At 54.5% G+C, this 24442-nt stretch overlaps 1 protein-coding gene and 1 non-coding gene across 3 annotated transcripts; both read right to left on the reverse strand.

The window, feature by feature from the left end:
• Positions 1-57: 57 nt before the first annotated feature.
• TRPV6 (transient receptor potential cation channel subfamily V member 6) lies at positions 58-16524 on the reverse strand. Of its 2 annotated transcripts, none has more exons than XM_043873114.1 (15): positions 15978-16524; positions 7252-7349; positions 6967-7089; positions 6252-6389; positions 5879-5977; positions 5562-5737; positions 4917-5063; positions 4592-4804; positions 4185-4271; positions 4009-4085; positions 3604-3769; positions 3023-3089; positions 2407-2675; positions 987-1093; positions 58-694 (listed from the first exon to the last, which is right to left on the reverse strand). In XM_043873114.1, exons 1-15 carry the CDS (start codon positions 16103-16105, stop codon positions 424-426), a joined length of 2166 nt encoding a protein of 721 aa, XP_043729049.1. In that variant the 5' UTR covers positions 16106-16524; the 3' UTR covers positions 58-423. The 2 variants fall into 2 exon arrangements, with proteins under 2 accessions (XP_043729049.1, XP_043729050.1); XM_043873115.1 differs by lacking the exon at positions 15978-16524 and adding an exon at positions 14018-14040.
• A 5409-nt stretch (positions 16525-21933) lies between these two features.
• TRNAC-ACA lies at positions 21934-22005 on the reverse strand. The gene has a single exon. It is a non-coding gene; the product is annotated as a tRNA-Cys (tRNA).
• Between the last annotated feature and the right edge of the window lie 2437 nt (positions 22006-24442).

Raw genomic sequence — 24442 nt, forward strand, 5'->3', positions numbered from 1 at the left:
TGGTCTGCATGGAAGGGGCGGGAGACCCCACCACAGAGAAGGCTGTAGGAGGAGAGGAGGAGTGAACGGAAAGTGGCTTTATTGGAAGGTGGGAGGCGGTGTCACACCCCATCCCCTCCCAGCGGTACCCATCTGCTCGGCACACCTCCCCAAACCTCTGTGGCTGTCTGCGGCTGTGACCCTAGATGGAGGCTGGTGCCCGAGGTGGCACCCCAGCCTTTTGTAAAGTGCTTTGTTCAGACAGGGCAGTAAGGCCGGGGAGGGCGAAGCTGGGTGCCTATTCGCGCTGGGCCCTGTGCTTGGGGCGAGGCGTGAGCCTGCTTCTCGGTTTCCCTGTATCCTGTTCTACGCCCCAGCCCTGACCTGGCAGGCGAGAGACCTGGACTTTGGTGGGAGGCTGGAGGAGGGAGGCGGGAGGTGAGCTCAGATCTGGTACTCCCAGCCCTCCCCGTCCTCCAGAGCCTTGTTGACCACCCCCCACAGCTCTGACTTCAGGGTCCCTTGCCGTAGCCTCTCCCAGTTGATGCTGCTGCGGGAGGTACTTCGAGACACCGAGGGGGTAGGAAGCGACAGGCAGGGGCCCAAGGGGCCGCCCAGCCACAGTCTTTCCATGTCGTCCTCCAAGCCTGGGTGGCTGAAGGCCTGGGCGTAGCGCCGGACACGCTGCTGGTTGATATCCTGTTTCTCTTCCACCCTGTTGGGGGAGGGGGGGTACGGAGGAGGTGATGGAATGGCTGACCTTGGACCAGCCCTCATCTCTGGGCCCCATCCAGCCCTCCTGCAGGTGGTCTTTCTCCTTGTCTGCAGCCTGAGTGGGCACAGTGGATGCCAGGCTTTGGGAAGCAACAGAGAGCCGGGTCCAGGGACAACGTGGATGCTTTCAGGGCCCCTCCGGCTCCTGGCACGTTCCCTTTCCCCAGTGAGACTAGAAGCCCAGGGAGTGCACAGGCCTGCCAGCCCGCCTGCCAACCCATGCTGTCACTCACCGTAGGAACCAGCGGTCCCCCAGCCCGAACTTGCGCCCACAGATCCCTGAGCGAGGCCACAGGCAACGCGGCAGCTTCTTCTCTAGCATCACAGTGGTGGCTACAACCTATGGGGGCGGGGGGGGGGTGGGTGGCAGAAGAGGATGAAACCAGAGATGGGGTGCAGACCACCGGGAGAGTGGAGAGGACTCTGGGCAGAGGGACCACAGTGTAGCAACAGCTGGGAAACATGGTTTCCCAGAGGGGAGCACACCCCAGAGCAGAGGTTGGTGGCATCAGCTTCGTCACCCATTTTCTGCAGGACAGAGTGATGGGCCTTGAGCCCCACGATGCTTCACCCAGTGACCTGACATCCAGGCCAGGCCAGTCCTGCGGGAGGTGGGGAGACCTCGCTCTAAGGATCAGGAAGGTGGGCAGAGCAAAGAGCAAGGGTCCTTGGGGCTATGGAATATTTCAACCCTGCAGATGTAAAGGCTACTTAGAAACACAAACATCCTACGGAGAAATTTCCTACCAATACATTTGCATTGGAAAAATATTTTCATGAGCAAACCCTATGTCGCCAGCTTAGGGTTTTTTTTAACTCCACTTTCTACACAACACAGTTAAATGCCATCCAGTTGGAGGGATTTCCCATTTACATTGCTGAAATTATTTTTGTTGAGATAAATTCTTTTGTAAGTACATTTTTAAATGATGATTTGATCCAGTTAATTCGTGCTTTTGGCCCCATCACAATTATCTGACTGAAGATAGTTTCTGTGACTATAGGGAGTTTGTGTGGCATTATTTTTAACACGTCCAGTTTTTCTGGGTCAAATTTTGCAGATTTAAATATTGCCCAAAAGTTGATACTTCAGTTTTTATTTAGTAACAACATTTCATGAATGCAGTTGTAGCTACTGTGTGTGTGTGTGTGTGTGCTAAGTCGGTTTGGTCATGTCTTACTCTTTGCGACCCCGTGGACTATATAGCCCTTCAGGCTCTTTTGTCCATGGGATGCTCCAGGAAAGAATACTGGAGTGGGTTGCATTCCCTCCTCCAGGGGATCTTCCTGACCCAGAGACCCAACCCGCATCTCTTAAGTCTCCTGCATTGGCAGTCAGGTTCTTTACCACTAGCACCACCTGGGAAGCCCACTGTAGCTACTCCTGAGCTTCATTTCTTACTGATGATTCTAGAAAAGACAGATTTTACTTTTTTGAGAAAACAGGAATTCTTTTCACCTCTTCCAGGATTTCTTGATTGTATCGCTGATCCAGTTCTGTACACTTTGCGTCAATTTTGCCTGTGCAATAACCCTCCAGATATACTGGGGCAGGGAGGGGCGGTGGGCGGTGAAATATCCTGAGTTTGGCCTGGCCCTTGGCAGGAAGAGAATGACTTGCACTAACTCTGCCAGCCACCAGGGGGCGCTCACCTGGGCCCTCCAGAGCTCATCCCGCTCGTGGGCTACACGCCAGTGAGTGTCGCCCATCATAGCGATGAGGAGGTTGAGCATCAGCAGAGCGGCGATGATGGCGAAGGCAGCGTAGGTGATGCTGTACATGAAGGGCAGATCCACGTCGTAGTTGGCGGGGCCGTCGATGATGGTGAGGAACAGCTCAAAGGTGCTGAAGAGCGCCATGGGGTAATTGTAGAAATGGCCCAGCTCATTGGGGTCCTCTGTCTGGAAGATGATAAAGAAGGCTGCTCTCACCCAAGAGGGTGAGAGTTCCATGTGATTAAACCGTAGCCCGCTCTCTGCTGCCCACCTCAGTCCTGTCTGCTTCCTCTCCAGTGTCACCATCCCAGCCCTCCAGCACTCCGTCCTGTGGGTTCTTCCTGTGGGTTCTTACGTTCCCCTCTTTTCCATATGACTCACCCTCCTGATCCCAAGAGCCATCTCTCCGCCTTAACACATCCCATCCTCAGACACTGTGGCCTTCTCCTGCCTCTGCCTTCCCTCCTGCCCCTTTCTCCCCCCAGGTTTATCCAGAGGCATCCTGTGCTTTCTGGTTTCCTCCAGCCCAGGGCCCCTAGCTCAGATGATTTACCCGAGGCAAAGCCCAGGATGACCACGGCCATCAGCCAGCAGAATCTCATCAGATCGCCAAAAATCATCTAGAGGGAAGGAAGAGAAGGGAGGCCAGCTCCACACCAGGCCTATGAGCGATCTCCCCTTACAGCCTCTAAGAGGTCTAGCCCTGAGAAGTCCAAGAGCTCCGCCTTCTAGCATAGGGGCTGGCCAGCTATGGCCTGCTGGCCAAATCTACTGGATCGATTTCGGTGTGGCCCTTGAGTGAGAATTTTATACTTTTTAGATGATTGAAAAAAAAATTTAAAGGGGGAAGAGAAGAAAATCAAAGAGATTATATACATGTTGGCTCTGCAAGCCTGGTGGGGAAGATTCTCTGGAGAGGGAAATGGCAACCCACTCCAATGTTCTTGCCTGGGAAATCCCATGGACAGAGGAGCCTGGCAGGCTACAGTCCATGGGGTTGTAAAGAGTCGGACATGACTTACAGACTAAACCACCACTGCAAGCCTGAGATCTCTCTGATCTGATGCTTTTCAGAAATGTTTGCAGACCCTGCTCTAGGACCTTTCTCTAGAAAGTCTGGGAGGAGGCACCGACCTTCTGGATCATGATGGTGAAGGGGCCCAGCATCTGGAATCCTCGTGCAAAGTACATGACGTTGCACCAGCCCAGCACCAGGGCGAAGGACATGGGTACCACCTCCCCGTTGGTGTTGGTGAGCCGCATCACCATGGTCACCAGAACAATGCAGGCATAGGTGATGCTGGGGGGAGAGTGGGGAGGGGGCTGTGAGAGGGAGACTGGGCTGGTCCTGAGGATCCAAGAGTGAGGGGGTGATGGAAGTGCTACCCACACACTCAGCTTCAAGCTCCATACACAGGGTCACACACACATCACAGTGAGGCCTTTGGAGCTGGGGTTCTCCAGAGGCCAGGGGTCCAGGGAGTTAAACTGGAGCCTTAGTGAGGAAAGGGGTGGAGGGTGAGAGGAAAAGAGACTCACAAGAGGATGTGGAATGGTCCTCCAAGGATGGTCTGTCCGAAGAAGCGACTGAGTCCTACTCGGAAGATGTCTGTAATCTGGGGAGAGGCCGGGAAGACACGAAGCACTTGTAGACTGAAGCTCGAACTGGATCCCTGGGGCACACAGCCTCACCCCTGAATCCCCACTGCACCTACCTCTATGAACAGGATGATGACAGCCCCAAAGACGCTCACCAGCTCTCCCACCAGTCGGAGGTGGTCCTGGTGGGTCACATAGGCCTCCTGAAAGGAGAGGCGTGGTCAGAGGACTCAGGGCTTCCCCCCATCTGCCCTGCTCACTCTTGGGTGCAAGTCCACATCCTTGTCTAGGGACACCAGTCGCTCAGATTCTTTTCAACCTGTGAGGTTTGGCTCTCTCAAACTCTGCTCTTAGAGCATCGGTATGTTTCTGTGTGCATGTATTTGAGTTTGTGCCTATGTAGTTGAGATCTGGGCAAGGAGAGAAACGTGGGTGGTGAGCTAGGAACGTGACACACGTCTGAGAAATGGCAGAGAGCTGGCCACCCGCCACCCCCAAAGCTCTGCTGCTCCTCGGGGGTCACCTGAAGTGGCTTCTGCTGACAGAGGGTGCTGTCCCGGGGGTCGGTTTCATTGTCAGTCCTGGGCTTGAGGGGGCGGTACACACAGCACACGGTGAAGCAGACGATGTACAGCAGGTACGTGGCTGCCAGCACACAGAAGTACGGCCGCCCGTATCTCTTCCACTTGAGGGTCACCAGCTCCTTTACTGGCGTCTGGTCTAGGATCTGGCGAGCCTGCAGCAGAAAGAGAAGGCAGCAAGCAGCTCAGAGCCCCTGACTCCCCTCCCTAGCAGCTCCCTAGCCTGAGGACCAGCCCCCACCACCCACCACCCACCACCCACCGTACCTCTCGCTTCTTGGAGCTGACAATAAGTTCCAGCAGTGATAGCTCCTCCCCTGAGGAGTCGATCTCCGTGAGGTCATAGAGAGTGGAGGTCAGCGGTCCACACGTCCACTGGATGTACTTCCGCTTCTGCACCAGGTTCTGGAACATCTAAAGTTAGGGATGGAGGGGGTGGGCAAGCGAGTGAGGAGGAGCAAGCCAAGGGGACTGTCCTGGGGTGTGGATGGGACGCTTGCCCAGAAGGACTGCTGCACCCCTGAAAGGGGGCTCGCTCTTCACTCAAAGACCGCAGCCTTGTGGACAAAAGAACCCTTCTCCATGTCAGCCTCCTAGTTCATCCTCTTCCCCCATAACTCCCCCCAGAGCTTGGAAAGAGGAGGTGCGAGGAGGCAGCGCAGGGGGACATGGGTTTTACAGACCACCCCTGGACGGGATCTAGACCCTCACAGCCCCTAACGACTCAGGGCAGAGAAAGTGGGAGAGAAAGAAGATGTGAGACAGGGGTGGAGAAGGAAATTCCAGTCGAAGCTGAAAATAGGGCCTCGGCATCAGGGAGGACCATTCACATTTACTTCCTCAAAGGGCCAGGAAGTGTAAGATGAAGGGTCAGGAGAAGGACCCCTGTGGGGTTGGGGGAGGGCCCCTCACCACTGTGTTGCCCTCCACTCCGGCCAGCTTGAAGGGGGTGAGGCCCTGGTGATTGAGCATGAGGTCCAGGGACTGCAGGTGGTCCCCTCGCCTGTCGTAGGACAGCAGCAGGTTGTACATCTGGCAGGCAAAGGTTTTGTTGGGCTGGAGGACGAGGATGTGCAACACTGTGTTTCCTAGGAGAGGACACGGGTGTCACGTGACCCCTGGGACCAGAGTCCCTGCTGTTCCCCAGGACCACCCACCCCAGGGGGGGCCTGAGGGGGTCCCAGCCCCTCCCCTGCCACTCCCAGCATCCCCTCCAGCCCAGCTCTTACCCAGGGAGTCCTGGGCCCGGATGTCAGCGCCATGCTCAATGAGCAGCCTCACGATCTCCTCACTGCCCATGCAGGCGGCAAAGGACAGAGGGTGCTCCCCTGGGGAGGCAGAGGCCCGGGCGGGCGTGAGATGCAGGCGGGGATGGGCAGTGTCTCTGAGTGACCGCCTCTGCCTCCCCCATCTCTGGGGACCCTCGTCAGCAGGACCAGAGGCAGGGTTGCTGGAGGGGGCCCTGGGGTGGTGGCTTGGCTCTGGCCTTCGGCCCTGAGGGCGGACCCCTCCCAGCTTCCCCAGGCACGGAGGCTTCTCAGCCCACCCTCCCTTGACTGGTGCCCCCCTCCTCGTCCTCCCAGCCCCGGTCCTGGCTCTCACCAAAGTAGATGAGATTGTGAGGACTGAGGCGGAAGGCAGAGCCTACAGCCCTCGCAGAGACACTGGCCCCGTGGGCGAGCAGGGCTTTCACCAGGTTCACGTTCCGGTTCATGACCGCTATGTGCAGCGCCGTCTGACCTGGACAAGAGAGCTCTTGGCTTGGGCTCTGTCCCCAGGATCTAGCTAGGGGTCCCTCCTATCTTCACATGGTTCCCCATCTTCACAGAACCCTGCAGGGGGACCCTCCTGTCTCCACCAGGTCAGCCTTTCTGGGGGAGGATGAGACAGGGGTGGGGGCCTGGTGGGGCTCACAGGGGACCCTGGTGCTGCCTGCCTCTTCCTATTCTAGTGGTTTAGTCGCCAAGTCGTGTCTGACTCTTGCAACCCCGTAGACCGTAGCCCGCCAGGCTCCTCTGTTCATGGGATTCTCCAGGCAAGAATACTGGAGTGGGTTACTGTTTCCTTCTCCAGGCGATCTTTCTGATCCAGGAATCAAACATGGGTCTCCTGCATTGCAGGCAGATTCTTAACCTACTGAACGACAAGGGAAGCCTTCCTACCCTAGGTCTCTCTGTTTCAGAGGTTAGCGCTCCAGCGAGGGGAAGGGACAGAAGAGGGGGACAAAGAGAAGGGGCCCCAGTTTCCCTCTTGGTTTCCCCAGATTATCCACCACCAAGGTCACGCTTCCCTCCATCCTAGACCCTCGGCCCCTCACCTTCATACAGCTCAGATGTCATGGGCTCCTTGACCAGCTCCGGGGCAGCCTCCATCAGCACCGTGGCGGCCTCCAGGTTGTCATAGAGGGCGGCCACATGCAGTGCCGTCTCCCCCACGGCTCCTGGCATTGACAGAAAGCAGAGTCACGTGGCCTCTCTGGAGCAGGGGAAGGGGGCCCATAGAGAACTGGGGGCCCACAGCAGAAGGTCCTGGGCTATACGAGCAGGAGGAGGGGGAGGAGGGCCGTGGGCACAGGGCTGACCCAGCTGGAGACGCTCCTTACCTTTCTGGTGGACATCACAGGCCCCATACTTGAGCAGCTTGCTCAGAGCCTGGATATCGTTCTCTTTGGCAGCTAACAAGAGCGGAGACTCCCAGATCCTATAAGAGAGGGGAGCGGACCCAGTTGGGAAGCAAGGTGGGCGGCTTTGCTCCGTCTCACACCTCGGTGGCAGTGAACCCCGAACCCAGAGGTCCCTCATCCAGAGAGGTGGGGCCGCTATCAGGGAGGAGCTGCCCGAGCTCTCTTTTCCTGACCCATTGGTTAATCCAGGCCAACTTTTCCATAGTTTGCATGAGTTAAATCCAAGCCAACTTTTCCATAGTTTGCATGAGTTAAATTCAAGTCAACTTTTCCATGGTTTTGTGTGAGTTAAATCCAAGCCAACTTTTTCATAGTTTGCATGAGTTAACTCAAGCCAACTTTTCCGTAGTTTGCGTGAGTCAAATCCAAGCCAACTTTTCCATAGTTTGTGTGTGGGTGAACATCAGGACCACTTTCCTTTCCTCAATGTGTGTGTGTGTGTGTGAGAGAGAGAGAGAGAGATCTGTGCACATCAGGTGGAGAGGAAGGAGTTTCAGCTAAATCCTTGTTTACCTCCTGACCTATTTGGCCTCTGGAGTAACCCCTTTCAGCGTCCCTTGAAGTCCTGAGATTACCCTCCAAGATAAGCCTTGTTTCCATGGACTGAGGGTATGAGGAAATGCATTCCCATCTTTATGGAGGAGGCTGACATGCAGAGGCTGGCGGGTGTTTCTGCTGTTGTGTGATGCTTCCCTTCCTCAGGAAAACCTTTGATTCTGGCACTTTCTCCCCTATGACAGCATCTTTGGAGCTCAGTCCCAAAGCAGCCGTGGGCCCTTTCTTCTGGCCCCTGTATCAGGCTACAGCCTCTACCTGCTTCCTGTCTGTGTCTCACTTGTTTTAGGCAAAGAACCATCTCTGATTTTCCAGTTTTATGCCTACAATGAACTGCACACTTCTTGTAAGATCAAAACTTACTCCAACTGAGACACACGGGGTCCCTTTATTTACTTTTCCCTGCTGGCCCAGAGCTACTTGGTCTTTCTACAGGAGTGAATGAAATAACACTGTTTGTCCACAGAGGGTCAGTTATGTGAACAGGAGCTCACACACCAAGAAGGCCATAGTAGCTGGAAGCTGACTCCAAGAACTGGGGGTGGAAGGGGTGATCGGGAGAGGAGGAGAGAGCGTGACCTGTCCATCTCCCCAAATGCTGGCCCCAGGTCCCCGCATCAGGCCACAGGGGCAGCCACCTGTCAATTCAATGTCTCTCCCGACTCAGTCCCTGCCTCCTCGTTCCCACTGATCCTTATTAATCCACATCCTCATTCTCTGGGCCAGGATTAGCAAAATCTTCTTCTGACTAGTTCCCCTACACCCTGTTTACCCCCAATCCATCCTTCTGGATGCTCCCAAGACATTCTCTCTAAACAGCAAATGCAAGCATAGTTTGTAAAAGTCTTGTGGGTCCTAAATTCCCAAGGAGAAGAAACTCAGAAGTCCTCTCTGGACTTCCTGCAACACTTTTTCCGTGCTTTCTTCCTCCTGCTGGCCCCGGACACCCAGCAGCTCGGCCTCGGCACCGCAGGGCACACCGTTCTCCCCATGGCTGTGCTGTCTGTCTCCTTTCACCTGGAATCCAGCCCCCACCCACCCTAGTTACTGTCTATACTGCGTTCCCAGTGCCTGGGAATATGCCCAGCGTGATGGCAGATGCTCATCACCTCTCTCTGTAGAGGGAACAAACTGCAGCAATGCCAGAAGGTGGTTTGGCTTTACTGCCCCCCGCCCTCCCCCAATTAGCTCCATCAGCCACCCCCTAAGCCAGCCTTAGGCAAACATGTAATCTAAGTAAAAACGAGTATGCTTCGTGTGCTCACGCAGCTGCAAGACAAGTTTGCAGCGCCTCCCACCACTCTCATCGTCACCCCTATCATCACCCCAGCCACCATCACCCCACACCCTCCACCCTCACCCCATCACCCCCACCACCACCGTGACCCCGCCACCATGACCCCCACCACCTCCATGACCCCCATCCCCATCACCATTCCCTCCACCACATGACCCCCGCCACCATCACCACCCCACCACCACTGTGACCCCCGCCAGCACCCTGACCCCCGCCACCGCCACCATGACCCCCACCACCTCCATCACCCCCATCACCATCACCACCCCCGCCAGCACCATGACCCCCATCACCATCACCACCCCCGCCACCATCACCACCCCCGCCACCATCACCACCCTTGCCACCATCACCACCCCCATCACCACCCCCACCACCACCATCACCACCCCACCCAGCACGATGACCCCCGCCATCACCATCATCCCCACCACCATCATCCCCACCACGATCACCCCCACCACCATCATCCCCACCACCATCACCACCCCCACCACCATCAGCCCATCACCCCCACCACCATCACCACCCCCACCATGACCCTCACCACCATTACCACCCCTCCCACCACCATTACCTTTTCCAACAATTTGTCCAAATCCCTCGTTTACAGATATTCGAGAGTAAGCACTATTCCCCCCCCCCCCCCACGCAGGAAGTTTCCCGCACTCTCCTCTGGCCTTACTTCTACCTCGGCATTCTCACTGGGTGCTGTGATTAGTATCTGTCTCTTCCTCTTCGAAGCACACTTGGAGGTCAGAGGCCAGCCACTTTCTCATCTTTTATCCTTTCTCTGCCCTCCTCCAATTAGCTTCTAGTTTTTGTTGTTGTTTTGTTTGGCTCCTAGTTCTGTGCCCTGTTTGGCCAAGGGTTAATGGCGAAGCTAGAAATGGGTCCAAAAGGGCTTCTAACCTGAGTGCAGAGTCCACTCCCTGCTTCCTAGGACATAAGTGGGGAGGCTAGTCAGTGGCAGCCCCAAAGACACCACTCTTGGTTCTCTGACATATCTCTGATGACCATAAACGTCCTTCTCAAACCTCCAATCCCCACATGTCCTGTTTCTGGCCTCCGCTGCCGGCCCGAGTGGCCTGGCAAGGGCAGGAAGCTACCGCTTGAACTGGGATGGCTAGATTTACAAAATAAAAGCATGGGGATGCTCAGAGTTGAATTTTAGATACACAACAAATAAGTTCTTGTTTTTCACTTGGCTGCGCCATGTGGCTTAGTATATCTTAGTTCCCCAACCAGGGATCAAACCTGGGCCCTCGACAGTGAAAGCACAGAGGCCTAACCCCTGGACTGCCAGGGAATTCCCCCCAAATGAGTTTTTAATATAAGTATGTCCGTGCAATATTTAGGGCAAACTGAAACTGACAATCTGTTTGTTGTTTATCTGAAATTCACATTTAACTCTGTGTCTTGTATTTTATCTGGGAACCTCAGTCAGATCACATTCTGGATGAAGAAAAGGCTTATGACCCAAACCAGCGACGTTTGTAGAGACCTGGCCTCCTCTGCGTGGCAAACTCCAGTATCCTGCAAAAAGGGAGGGCAGAGTCTACATGGTTCCCAGGGAGGCAGGCAGAGGTATGACTTGCAACAGCATCACATGGCCACAAGGGGGCAGCCAAGAAAGCCCTTGCTAATAGTCTGGGCAGTGAGGCAGAAAAGACAGGGCTGAGTCGTGTCCGACTCTTGCGATCCCAGGAACTGTAGCCCGCCAGGCTCCTCTGTCCATGGGATTCTCCAGGCAAGAATACTGGAGTGGGTTGCCATTTCCATAAGGCAGAACTCTCCCCAAACACCTGCCTACACTTACACGCCATAAAAAAGATGGACCCCATAAAAAAGAGCAGACCCATCCAAAGATTCTTGTGCCTGGTAAATAAATAGTTTGTTCCAAAGAAACCCAACACAGAACTTTAGATCTGGAGTAAAATCTATACATCTTCACCAGACATATCCCTAGGGCAGGAAGAAGAGGAGATACTGCCAAAATGTCTTCTGATTTTAATGGTTAAATTATACTCACTCTGTTCCAGGGGACAGTTTCATTTTATTTAGAAGCATACGTAACTTTACTACCAGAATCTCTTATTTACAAACAGTGATTTAGAGCAGTGATCTTTCCCAGGTGGCTTTGTGGTAAAGAGTCCTCCTGTCAATGCAGGAGATGCAAGAGATGCGGGTTAGGTCCTTGGGTGGGGAAGATCTCCTGGAGGAAGAGGTGGCAACCCATTCCAGTATTCTTGCCTGGAGAATCCCATGGACAGAGGAGCCTGGTGGGCTACAGTCCATAGGGTCTCAAAGAGTTGGACATGACTGAGCACACACACCTTAACCAGGGATAACTCCCTGCCTCCTTCCAAGGGATTTGGCAGAGTCTGGAGACATCTTTGGTTGTCATGACTGAGAGAGGGGGTGAAACTGGCATCTAGTTGGCAGAGGGCAGGGGTGCTGCTAAGCTTCTTAAACAAGGCAGCCTCTTGTAACAGAGAGTTATCTGCCCAACATGTGAAAAGTGTCAAGGCAAAGAAGCCCTGACCTCAATGTGTAAGTATTCATAATCTATTTTTTAAGAAAGGATTTTTCACATTAAATAGAATGAGAAATTCCATCCATGTTTTCTTACAAATCATTAAATGCTCAACTAAGAAACAAAAAAATGTAGGCTTTTAAGCACCTGCAGATTAATTATTTAATAAAAGACAATGAAAGAAATTAGAAGATCTGAAATGATAAAGACATGAAAGTTGTTTCCAGAATTTAGAATGTCTTATTTTGCTTGACTATTATAAAATTGAACAGTCTGGTTCAATACTAGACTAGTAGAAACACTGCTATAGGGTTTCTGGCATAAACCCTAGCACACTTTTTACAGAGCAAACAAGTCGTTGATCACCTCAGGGCTTCCTCTGGCCCCAAGGATCTGTCGCTTGTCTTCTCTCCCTGTTTCCTCCACCCCATCCTCTCTGCTTCACGTTGTTGTGGATGTGTACATGTCTATGCATGTACACTCGCGTGTGTGGACCTGCATGTGTGAAGTTTTGCATTTGGTTGCTGGGAAATGGGCAGGATCAAGCGTGTCTAGGGAAGAATTCAAATCTGAATTTTAGAGCTAAAAAGCCCTGGAAACCCAGTCTAATCTGTCCAGATGGAGAAAGAGGCCTGGAGCCCTGGGGTGGTCTGTTCAAACAAGTCGGAGGCAGCGCTGAGACCCCTCTGGTCATTTCCCTGTTCCTATTCTCCATGTTCATCAGGATCTGAAGAGGGGTCAGAGGAGGCATGGGAGGTGGAGCCACGCATGTGGGTCCCACTGATTTCTCCACCAGCCCCTCTCAGAGAAGCATGTCAACTGGACGGAGGTCACACACACCCCCTGGGGCTTAGAGTCTGGTTCTTGGATAGCTCCAGCTCTGATGGGAGGGAGCTCACAGTCCCTCTAACTCCTGCTGTCAATGGAAGCTGCCTTTTGACTGTTCTTGTGTTCTTTTTATTCACAGTGGTCCCAGGTGTTAAATGTGCTTTTCAGCTTCCAAAGCAGCATCTCACATACGATCATGTTTGCTCTTTACAACCCTGTGACACGGGCTGAATAATTCTCATATTTTTCCGCAAAGGAAGCCAAGCTAGATCCAGAGGATCAGACAGAGTTCAAGACAGAATGCCTGGCCAAGAACCTAGCCCCAAGGCTCTCACCACTCAATTATGTGGTTCTTCTAGTTCTCTGGCTCTTCCCAATTTTGCTCGTCTTGGGGTGAGGTTGGGGGAGCAGCTGGAGCGATGACCACAACGGGAGGAGGTGTGCACTGGCTACTTGGGGCCACCTCCCTCCAACTCAGGTTCTGGGCGATGGCATGAAGAAGCCACAGCTCAGGAAAGTGGCTAATTCCAGACCTAGCCGCCCTTCTAAGTACCCAAACTGCATCTTTCAAGTATAAGATGCATGCACCTGCATACGTGTTTACTGAAGCAGGAAGTCTCAGGGTGATCCAAGGTCCCAGCCCTCACTTCTGACAGGTATGCCATGTCAGCCCACAGATACTACTATAGGAATCTATCTAAGCAGAAAAAAGCCCCTGGTGCTCACTGCCTCCTGCCAGCTACCGGGAGGATGACCCTGCCCGTGAGGGGCTCAGGGTGAGGATCATGTTAGACGGACCCTGGAAGCTGCCCAGCACAGTCCACACCAATCAGAATCAGGGCCTGCACTGTCCTCCTCAAGGCTCCCACAGTACTTGTTCACAGCCTTCTTAGGACAGTCGCCAAGCTCACTTTTAACCCAAGTCGATGCCTACTGGTGTGTTTGGCCCCTAAGAACATGAGCTTCTGGAGAGCGGACAATGCGTCACGTTCATTTTCGCAAACCTAGCTGAGCATTTTACAGTCAACACCTAGTACATCGCATCTCAGGAATTAAGACGGGTCAGGAAGATCCCCTGCAGGAGGGCATGGCAACCTACTACGGTATTCTTGCCCAGAGAATCCCATGGACAGAGGAGCCTGGCAGACTACAGTCCACGGGGTCGCAAAGAGTCGGACATGGCTGAGTGGCTTAGCACACACACACATACGCAAAGCCCCGAAATGATGCAGAGGAAGTGAGAGAAAGATGGTGGTTCAACTTGGATCCCACCGACACAGACTTAAGCCGAGGTGAAGGCAACTAAGACCCAAGAAAAGCCAACCGGAGAGAGAAGAATGCTGGGTTCCCCCATGTTCCTGGAGAGACCTGAGCCCCTCCCTTCTCTTGGAGTCCCCTCCACCCTACCCGGAGCCCCTCTCTGGGTCTGCCTCATTCCCGGGGGTGGGGGTGGTAACAGCCCTGCTCACCTGGCCATGTTGTCCTCACTCACGTGGTTAGCGCCTGTGTGTCCAGCCACCCACAGATCTCCCCTTAAAGCTGAGTGATGACATTGCCTTGGACACTCCCCTCCCAGACCTTCAGGTCCTTCCGGGGAGTAACCACCCAATAGGGGAATCAGGTTCCAGGCCCCTGGTGTCCCGGAAAAAGAGAATCCAGAAAACTGTGGAATCCGACAGGGGACATCAGGAAGAGGGGAGAGAAGCCCTCTGAGTGGTGGATCAGACTTTCCCAGCCCAAGACTGTGAGAGAAGGCCCATCAGATGTCGCTAAGACACAGGGACAGAGAAGATACCGGGGAGCAGCCCCGGCTCCAGCCCAGGTCCTCCCCTCTGCCTCCGCCACCACTTCCAAGCCCCGGGGCCTCCCTGCACTCCTGCCCGGCTCCCCCAGCCCCAAGGTCCTGAGACTGGCCGGGGATGAGTGGAACCACTGACGGTCCCCGTCTCCAACAACAATACCGTTCTGTTGCCTCAAGATGTCATCAGCCAAACATGTGCTCAGCCCCCACTCTCCCAGGCCTGGGAGGAGAGAGGTGGGCGGCAGCTGGGAGAGTCGGGGAGCCAGATCTCAAAAAGAGAGAAAAAAAAAAGGGAGGGCACCCCCAGCCCTTAATCCTTGAGCAAGAGGAAGGGAAACAACAGGAACTCCAGCAAACTCCCAGCCTCCCGGTCAGGCTCAGGCAGGCCCCCGCGCTTCGAGATGGAGAGAGACCCTCAGACACACACGCTTTGGACTTTCCCCTGTGAATAGACGTATTATCTGCCTCTTAGGAACCCAGGAAAGTCCCAGGGGGAGGACTTCCTGCTAGTCTGCCGGCCCCTGTGTGGGGAGACCCACGGAGGCTCTGGAGGAGAAACCACACACAGGGATGGCCTCAAGCTTCCTCCTACCTCCTCTCCAACTCCCAGCTCTGAGCACCGATGGAGGTGGTGGGGGGACCATCACATGAGTCTGGGGCAGTTTTCAGGGGCTGGAAGCCTTACGTGAGATGTACTTCAGGCTCAAACTCTAGAGCCTCTCAAATTCCTCAGCCTGCCTTCAGCACTGAACTCTAAGCACCTGGTATTTTGGCGCATTGCCCGTGGCCCTCTCCTGCAGTGGAGGGTAATACATTCCAGGGCTGGGCCCCAGCTTTGTTGTCGATACACAGCACCCTTCCCCGACTCCCCCAAGAGTCAGACTCCGTCAATGGCTGATGCGATAAATGCATAAGAATCATTCTCACATGTTGCCTTTCTTGTGTGGTTACTGGTTTCTGCAGTTCTCTCTCTGCCCCATTCATTGATTCATTCCCACATGGGCACATATATGTACTGTGTGCTTCTGCCCAAGAGACTGTTCTAGGAGCAGGGAGTAGAGATGTAAAGAATTGTCGTAACCCAGCAGCACCTCTGGGCCTCCCCGGTGGCTCAGCTGTAAACAATCCACCTGCAATGCAGGAGGCACAGGAAACTTGGGTTCGATTCCAGGGTCCGGAAGATCCCCTGGAGGAGGGCAGGGCGACTCACTCCAGTATTCTTGCCAGGAGAATCTCGTGGACAGAGGAGCCTGGCCGGCTATAGTCCAGGGGGGTCTCAAAGAGTCAGATACAACTGAACACACACACAGCGGCAGCACCTCTGGGGTGCGGGTCTGTGATGCCCTAAATCCTTCCTCAGCCCGACAAGTTGTATGGGCTCCAGGAAAGCACTTATGAGAAAGGCTGCCTAAATGATGGGCTCTTAAACATAGGGAGCACCTGTGTTACCCGTGCCAGCCCCTCCTCCCCTTTCACCTGGCGCTAACCCCACAGGCCCAGACTATTGAGACAAAGTGCTCCAGAGGGGCCAGGCCTGGAAGAAAGGTCTTCCCAGCAGTGGTGCCCTCAAGGGGAGAGGGAGCCCCAGGGGAAAGGGAAGGGTGAGGGGCAGCAGCTCTGAGGCTTACCTCTTCTGCTGCAGCAGGTTCTGCTCGTCCCGCCTCTGGGCCCATGACTCCTGCCTCTGGAACCATCTACAGAGCTTTCTCCACAGGCAGAGGATGTACCCCTTCTCCTTGGGCAGCGGCAACCCCATGGAGCAGAGGGCCGGCTCCTTGGGGGACTGGGGCCGAGGCCAGACCCCACCTGGACTCAGCCTGGGGGCCACATGGGCAGCCCCAAGGGCTGGCCTGCCCTCTTCCCGGAGAGGTGCCGTCTCGGGGGGGCCTCCCGGGCCCCGCGGAGTCTCCCCGAGGTGCAAGCCTCCAAACACAAGAGGCCTCCCTCGGAGGAGTTCGGAGGAGTTCGTTACACTTGGCAGAGCTGGGACTCTGCCACTAAGCTCCCTGGGCAGGAGCTCTCTCCTCCTGGGAGAAGCAGGAGCCCTGAAGACACTCCCTTACTCCTCCCAAATTACCTGCGATTTAAAGAGACAGGCCAGCAGGTGTGGGGGCCTGGGAAAGCTCCCTCTCTCAGCTTCCCCCCAGCCAGTCCAGGGAGGGGAGGCCTTCTGAGAGGAGGGACAGGACTCCCTGGACTTTGGGACACCTGGCGACCTTTTATAGAAAGGCCTGGTTGGGTCAGTTGGGTCTCAGGGACTCCAGTCAGTGCGGGAGGAGGGGGCGGAGCTGGGCAGGGCGCTGAGTCTGAAGGGCTGGGATGCCCACCTTCCTCGCAGGGTGTCTCTGGACCTCTCTGCCCTGCAGGCGTGATTTTGCTTCGTGTCTGCCCTGGCCCATGACAGGTGCATAAATACTGAAAACTCTCAGCCCCCTCAGCTACTGTGGGTCAGCAACTTCTCCTATAAAAGGCCAGATGGTAAATGCAAATATTCTGGCCTTTGCAAGCTACACACGGGCATACAGCGGCTGATACACATTCTTCCTTGCTTGCTTTTATAGCCCTTAAGAGGTGCAAAATCCATTCTGAACTCACAAACTAGAGCATAAAATGGCACCCCTGGACCGTGTGTGGCCCCCCTGAACACGGTTCTCAGACTGCTACTCCGGAATTCTAGAGACTGTCCTCACCACCACCCCAGTGGCTCAGCGGTAAAGAATCTGCCTGCAATGCAGGCAACTTGGGTTCGATCCCTGGGTCAGGAAGATCCCCTGGAGAAGGGAATGGCTACCCACTCCAGTATTCTTGCCTAGAGAATCCCATGGATTCTGGTGGGCTGGTGGGCTACAGTCCATGGGGTCGCAAAGAGCTGGACACGACTGAAACGACAGCAAACTCGCAAGGAGTGGGTTGCCAAGTAAAAGACAGGATGCTCGATTCAATTTGAGTTTCAGATAAACAGCAAATATTTTTTTAGGATAATTATGTCGCAAATATTTTCCCGGGCAGCCTCAGTGGAGGCAGCATTTATTTACCCACTACTGCCTGGCAGGGGCCCTTCACCAAGTCTTCCCATGTCAGTTCACATCAGACCTGCGAGGCAAACATTAGTATCCGCATTTTACTAATGGAAGGAAAAAAAACGAAGCTCAAAGTGGTAAAGTAAGTCCCCCGAGGTCATAGAGCCAACTTTATAGCCAAGGCCAGATTCAAGCCCACTCCCCTGATGCCGGAGCCCCTGTCTTTCTTCCTGACCACAGCTGGCAAAGAATGTTCCAGAAGGAAGGGGCCTGCACAGTCACACTGGAGAGTGGTGACAGGAAGCCCAGCCCCTCTTGGTCCTGCCAGAGCTCTGACCAGAGCAAGCTGAGCGCCCTGGGAAGATCCTCTTCCCACAGAAGAGGAACGGAGGCCCTGGCCTCGGCCCAGCCCACAGAGAGCCAGGACCCAGTGGCCTGGGGCATGGGCGGCAGGCTCAGAGCCGGAGAGGTATGTGTGGGTCACTCCCAGGCTTGGGAGTCTGTCTTTCCCTACCTGTCTCTGATTCAGAGAGCTGGAGGGCGCAGCGAAGAGTGTGTGTGTGTGTGTGTGTGGTCTGTGCACTGCGTGTGCACACACATGTATATGCAGGGGAGAAGGCAAGCTCGGGTGCAGGGGTGGGGTGTCTCCACGGACAGGAGTGGAGGAGGGTCACCCTCAAATCTCAAGAGACAGCAGCTGCGCCAGGCCGCGGCGGCGCCTGAGCAAACAGTATAGCTGATTAGCTGAGCTCCCCACCCACCCCGGGGTCAGCGGGTTCGGAACGGGTGGCGGGGGAAGACGCTGGAACCCAAACCTTGAACCCCGGACCTTTGCGCCCATTAAGCCAGTGTTTGCCTGCCTGCCAACGCACCCACCTTCTCTGTCCCACCAGGCTCCAGGAAGAGACCCTCATTCGGGATAAGGCATTGAGGTATTTGTCTCATGGGATGGGGCAGGAGGGTGGGGGGGTTGCAGGAAGGCGTTGCTGCAGTTACCAACTTTCCTTTCCTTTCTCACTTCCTGCCATCCAGTGCCAACTCCGTAGGGTCACCAGGGCCAATGGGACTCCAGCACAGACTCCAAAAGGGTGTGGAAGGTGGTGGCCCAGCCCTGACCTGACCGGGAGCATGGGCAACATGGGTATGGGGTTCTCTCTTGGGGACATGGGGCCTCAGACTGGCACGACGGATATTTTGGAACAACTAATCCTTTCGTGTGGGTGCTGTCCCACCTGTCATAGGGTTCACGCATGGGCCGACAGCAGAACCTGCTCTGCTGAGCTGTGACCCTCAAGGCATCTCAAGGCATTGCCCGAGGCCCCCTTGCCGGAAGCAAAGTCATTTTCCCTTACAACTGATTTAGGGCCCCAAAGTGTCTGCATATCATTTTATTTTCTGTGTTTCTGTCTGGTTTTCCCTCTCTCGCTGCTCCTGTTCTTTCTACAAGTGGGTCTGCTCCCTCCATCTCTGTGCTGGTGAGTGTGGGGTTTGTGTGCTTGTGTGTGTGTGTGGGCGGGGGGGGGTTGTGGTGGATGCTATGGGGGGGGTGTGTGTGTGGCCGTGACCTTGAGTGATCTCTCTGTGGGACCCTGGGTTTCTTTCTCTTCTTTCTCTCGACCTCTGCCCCGTGTTTGTGTCCCCATCCGGCTTGCTGCGTCAGCGCATCCTTGCCCCCTGAGTCCTTTCAGGGGGCGCCTCCTTAGCTGAGTTGTCAAGCGGGAGGCCGGCAGGGCAGACCGAGAGGCTGCGAGGATGCAGCCGGGCTGGGGCGTGGAGATCAAAGCCACCGCTCTCTCAGCGTGGAGTTTGTTCCAGTCACTGGGTTCACAAGCCCCGCTGTGTGCCAGCTCATAAAGCTGGCAGTGGATGACATGTCAGCAGGTGAACACACACACACACACCCCCACACACACGTCACAAACTCCACCCAGGCCAGGATGGCGTTCGGATCTGGTGTCTTAACTGAGAACCAGGTGAGCTGGACTCTAGTGCCGAGTCTCTCTGGCTGCCTGGATGGCAGTTTGTGCTAAAAACTCTCCAAGGTCCTTTTCAACTCAAACATCCTGTGATTCTGAAGAAAAGTGAATCAAGCGGGCTTTGGCATGTACACACAGCCACCTCCACCTCCACGGGTTAAGGGGTCTGAATTGTGTCAGAGCCCTCATGCACTTTTCCCCACCTAGTGATTTCATTCCCTGGTGCTCTTTTTTCATTCCAGTTGCTGCTTGCGGCTTCATCGCGTTGTTGCCTGTCTTTCTCACAACCCCTCCCTCCACAGAGCCGCCTGCGCCCTCACAGCATTGGGGTCATCATGTAGGACCTGCTGACCGTCTGCTCTCCTGTAGGGACCTGGGCAAGAACTTGCAGCTGGTCCCACCTTCCCGGATAAGCATGTGCACATTATTTGACACGTTTCTGCAGGACATGTTTTACATTGCGTGGGTGCGTGCGTGTGTACTAAGTCTCTTCAGTCGTGTCCGACTCTTTGCAACCCTATAGACTGTACCCCACCAGGCTTCTCATCCATAGGGATTCTCCAGGCAAGAATACTGGAGTGGGTTGCCTGCCCTCCTCCAGGGGATTTTCCCAACCCAGGGATCAAACCCAGGTCTCCTGCATTGGCAGGCAGATTCTTTACCACTAGCACCACATGGGAGGCCCATGTTATACATTAACTAAATCAATATATCATAGCAATGTTTCACAACAGTCATTTATGTGTGTATATGTGCATATGTGCCTGATGCTGAAGCTGAAACTCCAATACTTTGGCCACCTGCTGCGAAGAACTGACTCATTGGAAAAGACCCTGATGCTGGGAAAGATTGAAGGCAGGAGGAGAAAGGGATGACAGAGGATGAGGTGGTTGGATGGCATCACCGACTGGATGGATATGAGTTTGTGCAAGCTCTAGGAGTTGGTGATGGACAGGGAGGCCTGGTGTGCTGCAGTCCATGGGGTCACAAATAGTTGGACACAACTGAGCGACTGGACTGAACTGAACTGATATGTTTGTTTCCTGGCTTCCTTGAAATTGTCTGTAGATTTAAAAATCCACAGTAATTGGTCCTCCTGGACACTCACCCCTTTGCAGAAGGTGCCCAAAAGGCACAGGTAGAGACATGGACATAAGCCTGTTCTCCTCTCCTTGTCTATCTCCCTCCAGCATGGGTCAGCTCTCCCCCTTCCTGCCCCACCTCTGCAGGAAGATTGTTCAACCTTGAAAGTTCTCACCTGGATTGCAACCTCCTCCTGCCCCTCAGTGATTCTGAACATCTTGTTTCCTAAACCACCCATCCAGGAAGTGGGTGCTAGTTTGGGGAGAAGTGGGTTCTGACTCTCATGGTTTGTAAGAGGTCTGGAGCTTCAGAGGGAGCCCTGAGGAGCTCTGACCCAAACCCAGCTCTCTCTGGAGGTCTCTGCAGGCTGGAGTCAGGACTCGTGGTCCCAGTGTGGCCCCTCTGGAAACTGAGAAGGATGCAGAAGGGTGACCAGAGCCTTCCTGGGGCAATGCCTCTGGTCCCGCTGGCCTGGTTTCCTGGAGCCTCTTTTTCCTCCTCTCTTCTTATCCAGACCCCAAGGTCTTTCCCCTCCACAGTCAGACTCCTCTGCTCTGTCATCTCCCTCTATCTGTTCTCACCCACCTTACCTGATCAGAGGTACTCTGCCTGCAGACCCGGAAGTCACCCAGGAACAAAGCCACTGAAGTGTGTGCAGGTCGCAAAGGACCTTCCAAATATGCCCGAGAATGCCTGGCTTCTGGAAGAATACCGATGTGTAATCAGAACAGCTGCGCTCCAGCTCCTGTTCGGCCAGAAATCACGGTGGGACCTCGGCCAAGTCATTTAACCTTTTTAGTGTCCTGATCTGCAAAACTAAGCACTCGAGTTTTTAAGATCTCCTGTTCCTTTCAATCCTCTCTCCTCCCCCAGGAAGCCCCTCTCAACTTCCCCATGTGGAGAGAATAGAAGTCAGAAGGGACCTGTTTTCAGAAAAGGCTCTTGTGTCTCACGTGAGATCTGACTCTGAATCCCTTGGCCAGATGCTCCACTGAGCAGAGAGCATAGAGGAAAGGAAGGCAGAACAAGGGGACATACAGCTTCTGATCACCCTTAGCCTGATCTGTGGTAGGATCCTGTGATCTTGAGCGGGGAGAAGGTGAAACTCTCCCAATCCCAGGATTCCCAGGGCTGTGGACAGCCAGAGGTGGGCCTGGGGGCCAGGTGTGTGGTTCTTCTGACCTCTCTGCTCTGGGCAGAGTCCTTGGATGGTGGGCTCGGGGTGTATGGGAAAGGAGCCATGAAACCACTAAGTTTTAGGGAAATAGCACTTGCTTGGGGCCCAAGAGATGGTATCTAGCCAATGTCTCCGATCAGATCATTGCTATTAAAAACCCAAGCCCATGAGTGATCGAGGTTTACACACACATTGAGTGAGTGAGTGAAGTCGCTCAGTCGTGTCCGACTCTTTGCGACCCCACGGACTGTAGCCCACCAGGCTCCTCCATCCATGGGATTCTCCAGGCAAGAGTACTGGAGTGGGTTGCCATTTCCTTCTCCAGATCTTCCCAACCCAGGGATTGAACCTGGGTCTCCCGCATTGTAGGCAGACGCTTTACCGTCTGAGCCACCAGGGAATTCGCTACTACGTATAAAATAGATAATGAATAAGAACCTACTGTGTAGCACAGGGAACTCTACTCAATACTCTGTAATGACCTGCATGGATAAAGAATCCAAAAAAGAGTGGGTATACATCTATATATGGGCTTCCCAGGTGGTTCAGTGGGTAAAGAATCTGCCTTCAATGCAGGAGCCACAAGAGTCGCAAGTTGGATCCCTGGGTCGGCAAGATCCCCTGGGGGAGGGCGTGGCAACCCACTCCAGTATTCCTGCCTGGAGAATCCCATGGATGGAGGAGCTTGGCGGGGTACAGTCCACGGGGTCGCCAGGTTGTACACATGTACAACTGATTCACTTTACTGTACAATAGAAACTAACACAACACTGTAACTCAACTATATCCCAATAAAAAATTTTTAAAAAAAGACAGTAAAAAACCCCAAGCCTAAAGCAAAACTCTTTCCTTTACCGGAAACGGTAGCCTTTTCCCGCAGTCCTTCAGGGGCACATTTTATTGGCAATCTTCCCCCAACTTGTCCCCACCTGCACTTTTTGGTCTCTTTCTCTCCCCACCCAAAAACAAACTCAGGGAAAGGGCAAACATGGTGATGATAAGGACTCTCAGATTCTACTTGTTTAGCATGATCACTCACCCAGGCACCCTCCCGCCTGTGTCCTTTCCACTTTCGTGAAAGTGAAGTCACTCCATCGTGTCCGACTCTTTGTGACCCCAGGGACTGTGGCCCACCAGGTTCCTCCATCCATGGAATTTTCTAGGCAAGAGGACGGGTGGGTTGCCATTTCCTTCTCCATCTGTCATAAAAACCAAGCGAAATCCCAGACTGGTTGTAAAAGTAGGGACTGCAATTGAAGCCGGGGGAGGAACAGTGGGAGCAGGCGGGCACTCTGTTGCCTGAGTCGGGACAGGTATGGCGGGAGGGCCCTGGGGACCAGCACCTGAAGACCCCACCCAAAAGGCAGGTCTGACCTGGGGGGAGGGAGCTCTGGGCCTCCTCTTCACCCCGTGATGGAGAGGCAGCCAGGAGAGGGGGTGGGGCTCCCCTTAGGGACTGCAGGGCAGCAGCTGGCAGGCGCACTAGGCACTGGGCAGATTCTAAGGCAGATACTTGAGTGAGGGCACAGTGGGAGGCTAAGAGAAAGAGGGAGAGGCCAGACCAGAGGCCGGAGGTAGCCAGCGGCTACTATGGATGAATGGAAGCCAAACAGTGCCTAGTCCAGACAGGTGGCTCTTGAGCAATTCTGACCCTCCGTAGGCAGGTCCCCTGGTCAGGCCACAGCAGTAAGAAGAACTAGGAAACAGAGAAAATGACTTTCACCACCTCGCCTTCCTCCATCCCCCTGCCCAAATGCTTAGGCTTCAAGGACCCAGTGCCCTATAGGCTGTAGAGCCCCACCGACCCCGCCTGTCGAGGGTGGCCACGGGCTCTGCGTCAGCACGTGTGAGCGGGGATCCAGACTGGTGGGCTACAGCCCACGGGGTAGCAAAGAGTCAAAGACGCCAAGCGGCGAGGCACGCACACACGTGTACGTATAACTGATCCACTTTACTGTTCAGCAGAAACTAACACATTGTAAATCAACTGTATTCCAATAACAATTAAAAAAAAAAAGAGCAGTGGAAAACCCAAGCCTGAAGCCAAACCCTTTCCTTTACCGAGAGCGGTAGCCTCCCCCGCAGTCCTTCAGGGGCACGTCGTATTGGCAATCTCCTCCCAGTTTGGTCTCCACTAGAGGCCCTGGCGGAGAATCCAGTGACCTGAAACAGTCAGTTCACAGGCCAGGGGGCATCAGTCTAGCATCAGCAGGCTGCCCTGGGGGCAGTTCTCAGGCCACTGGTTCCTTCCCTGGCCCCTCCCCACTTCTCCAGGACAGGCTGATTTCCAACTCCAAGAGCTAACTCTGATGTGTCCCCAAGCTACCGGAAAAGTCCAGAAGTCAGCAGGCGGTCCCGGCTTTCCTGGCAATCTTTGCACAGGAGCCGGAGTGCAGGAAACCACAGAGCCCCGGGCTGCTGTTGGCGGGCATGCAGGAGTGCACATTGGAGGGGCTGGTGTGTGGTCTGTGGCCAAGGTTGTGCCCACCACGGCAGGTGGCGGGTGGATGAACCAAAATGCTTACTGTCAGGGATGCCCCTCTGGGCTTTAGTGACCTTCTCTAGAGGAACGGCAGCAGCTAACGGGTTACTAGACTCAGCGGGGCAGCCGTGGGGGGTGCCTGGCCAGAGGCAAATGTGCAGTTACAGCCTCTATTTTTATCCTCTCACTCCTGTAATCTGCTGTTGTCTCTGTGTCCTGGAGCCCTTTCGGTGACCAGCTTGCCCTTCCGCGGCCACATTCCCTCCTGGGATCAGAGCCCAGCCAACCTCTGCCTGTTTCCCCGACACAGTGAGGTTTCTGTATCACTCATCCGATGGACCTCATCCCTTCTGCC

Source organism: Cervus elaphus, chromosome 18, assembly GCF_910594005.1.
Source record: "Cervus elaphus chromosome 18, mCerEla1.1, whole genome shotgun sequence".
NCBI classification, from domain to species: Eukaryota; Metazoa; Chordata; class Mammalia; order Artiodactyla; family Cervidae; genus Cervus; species Cervus elaphus.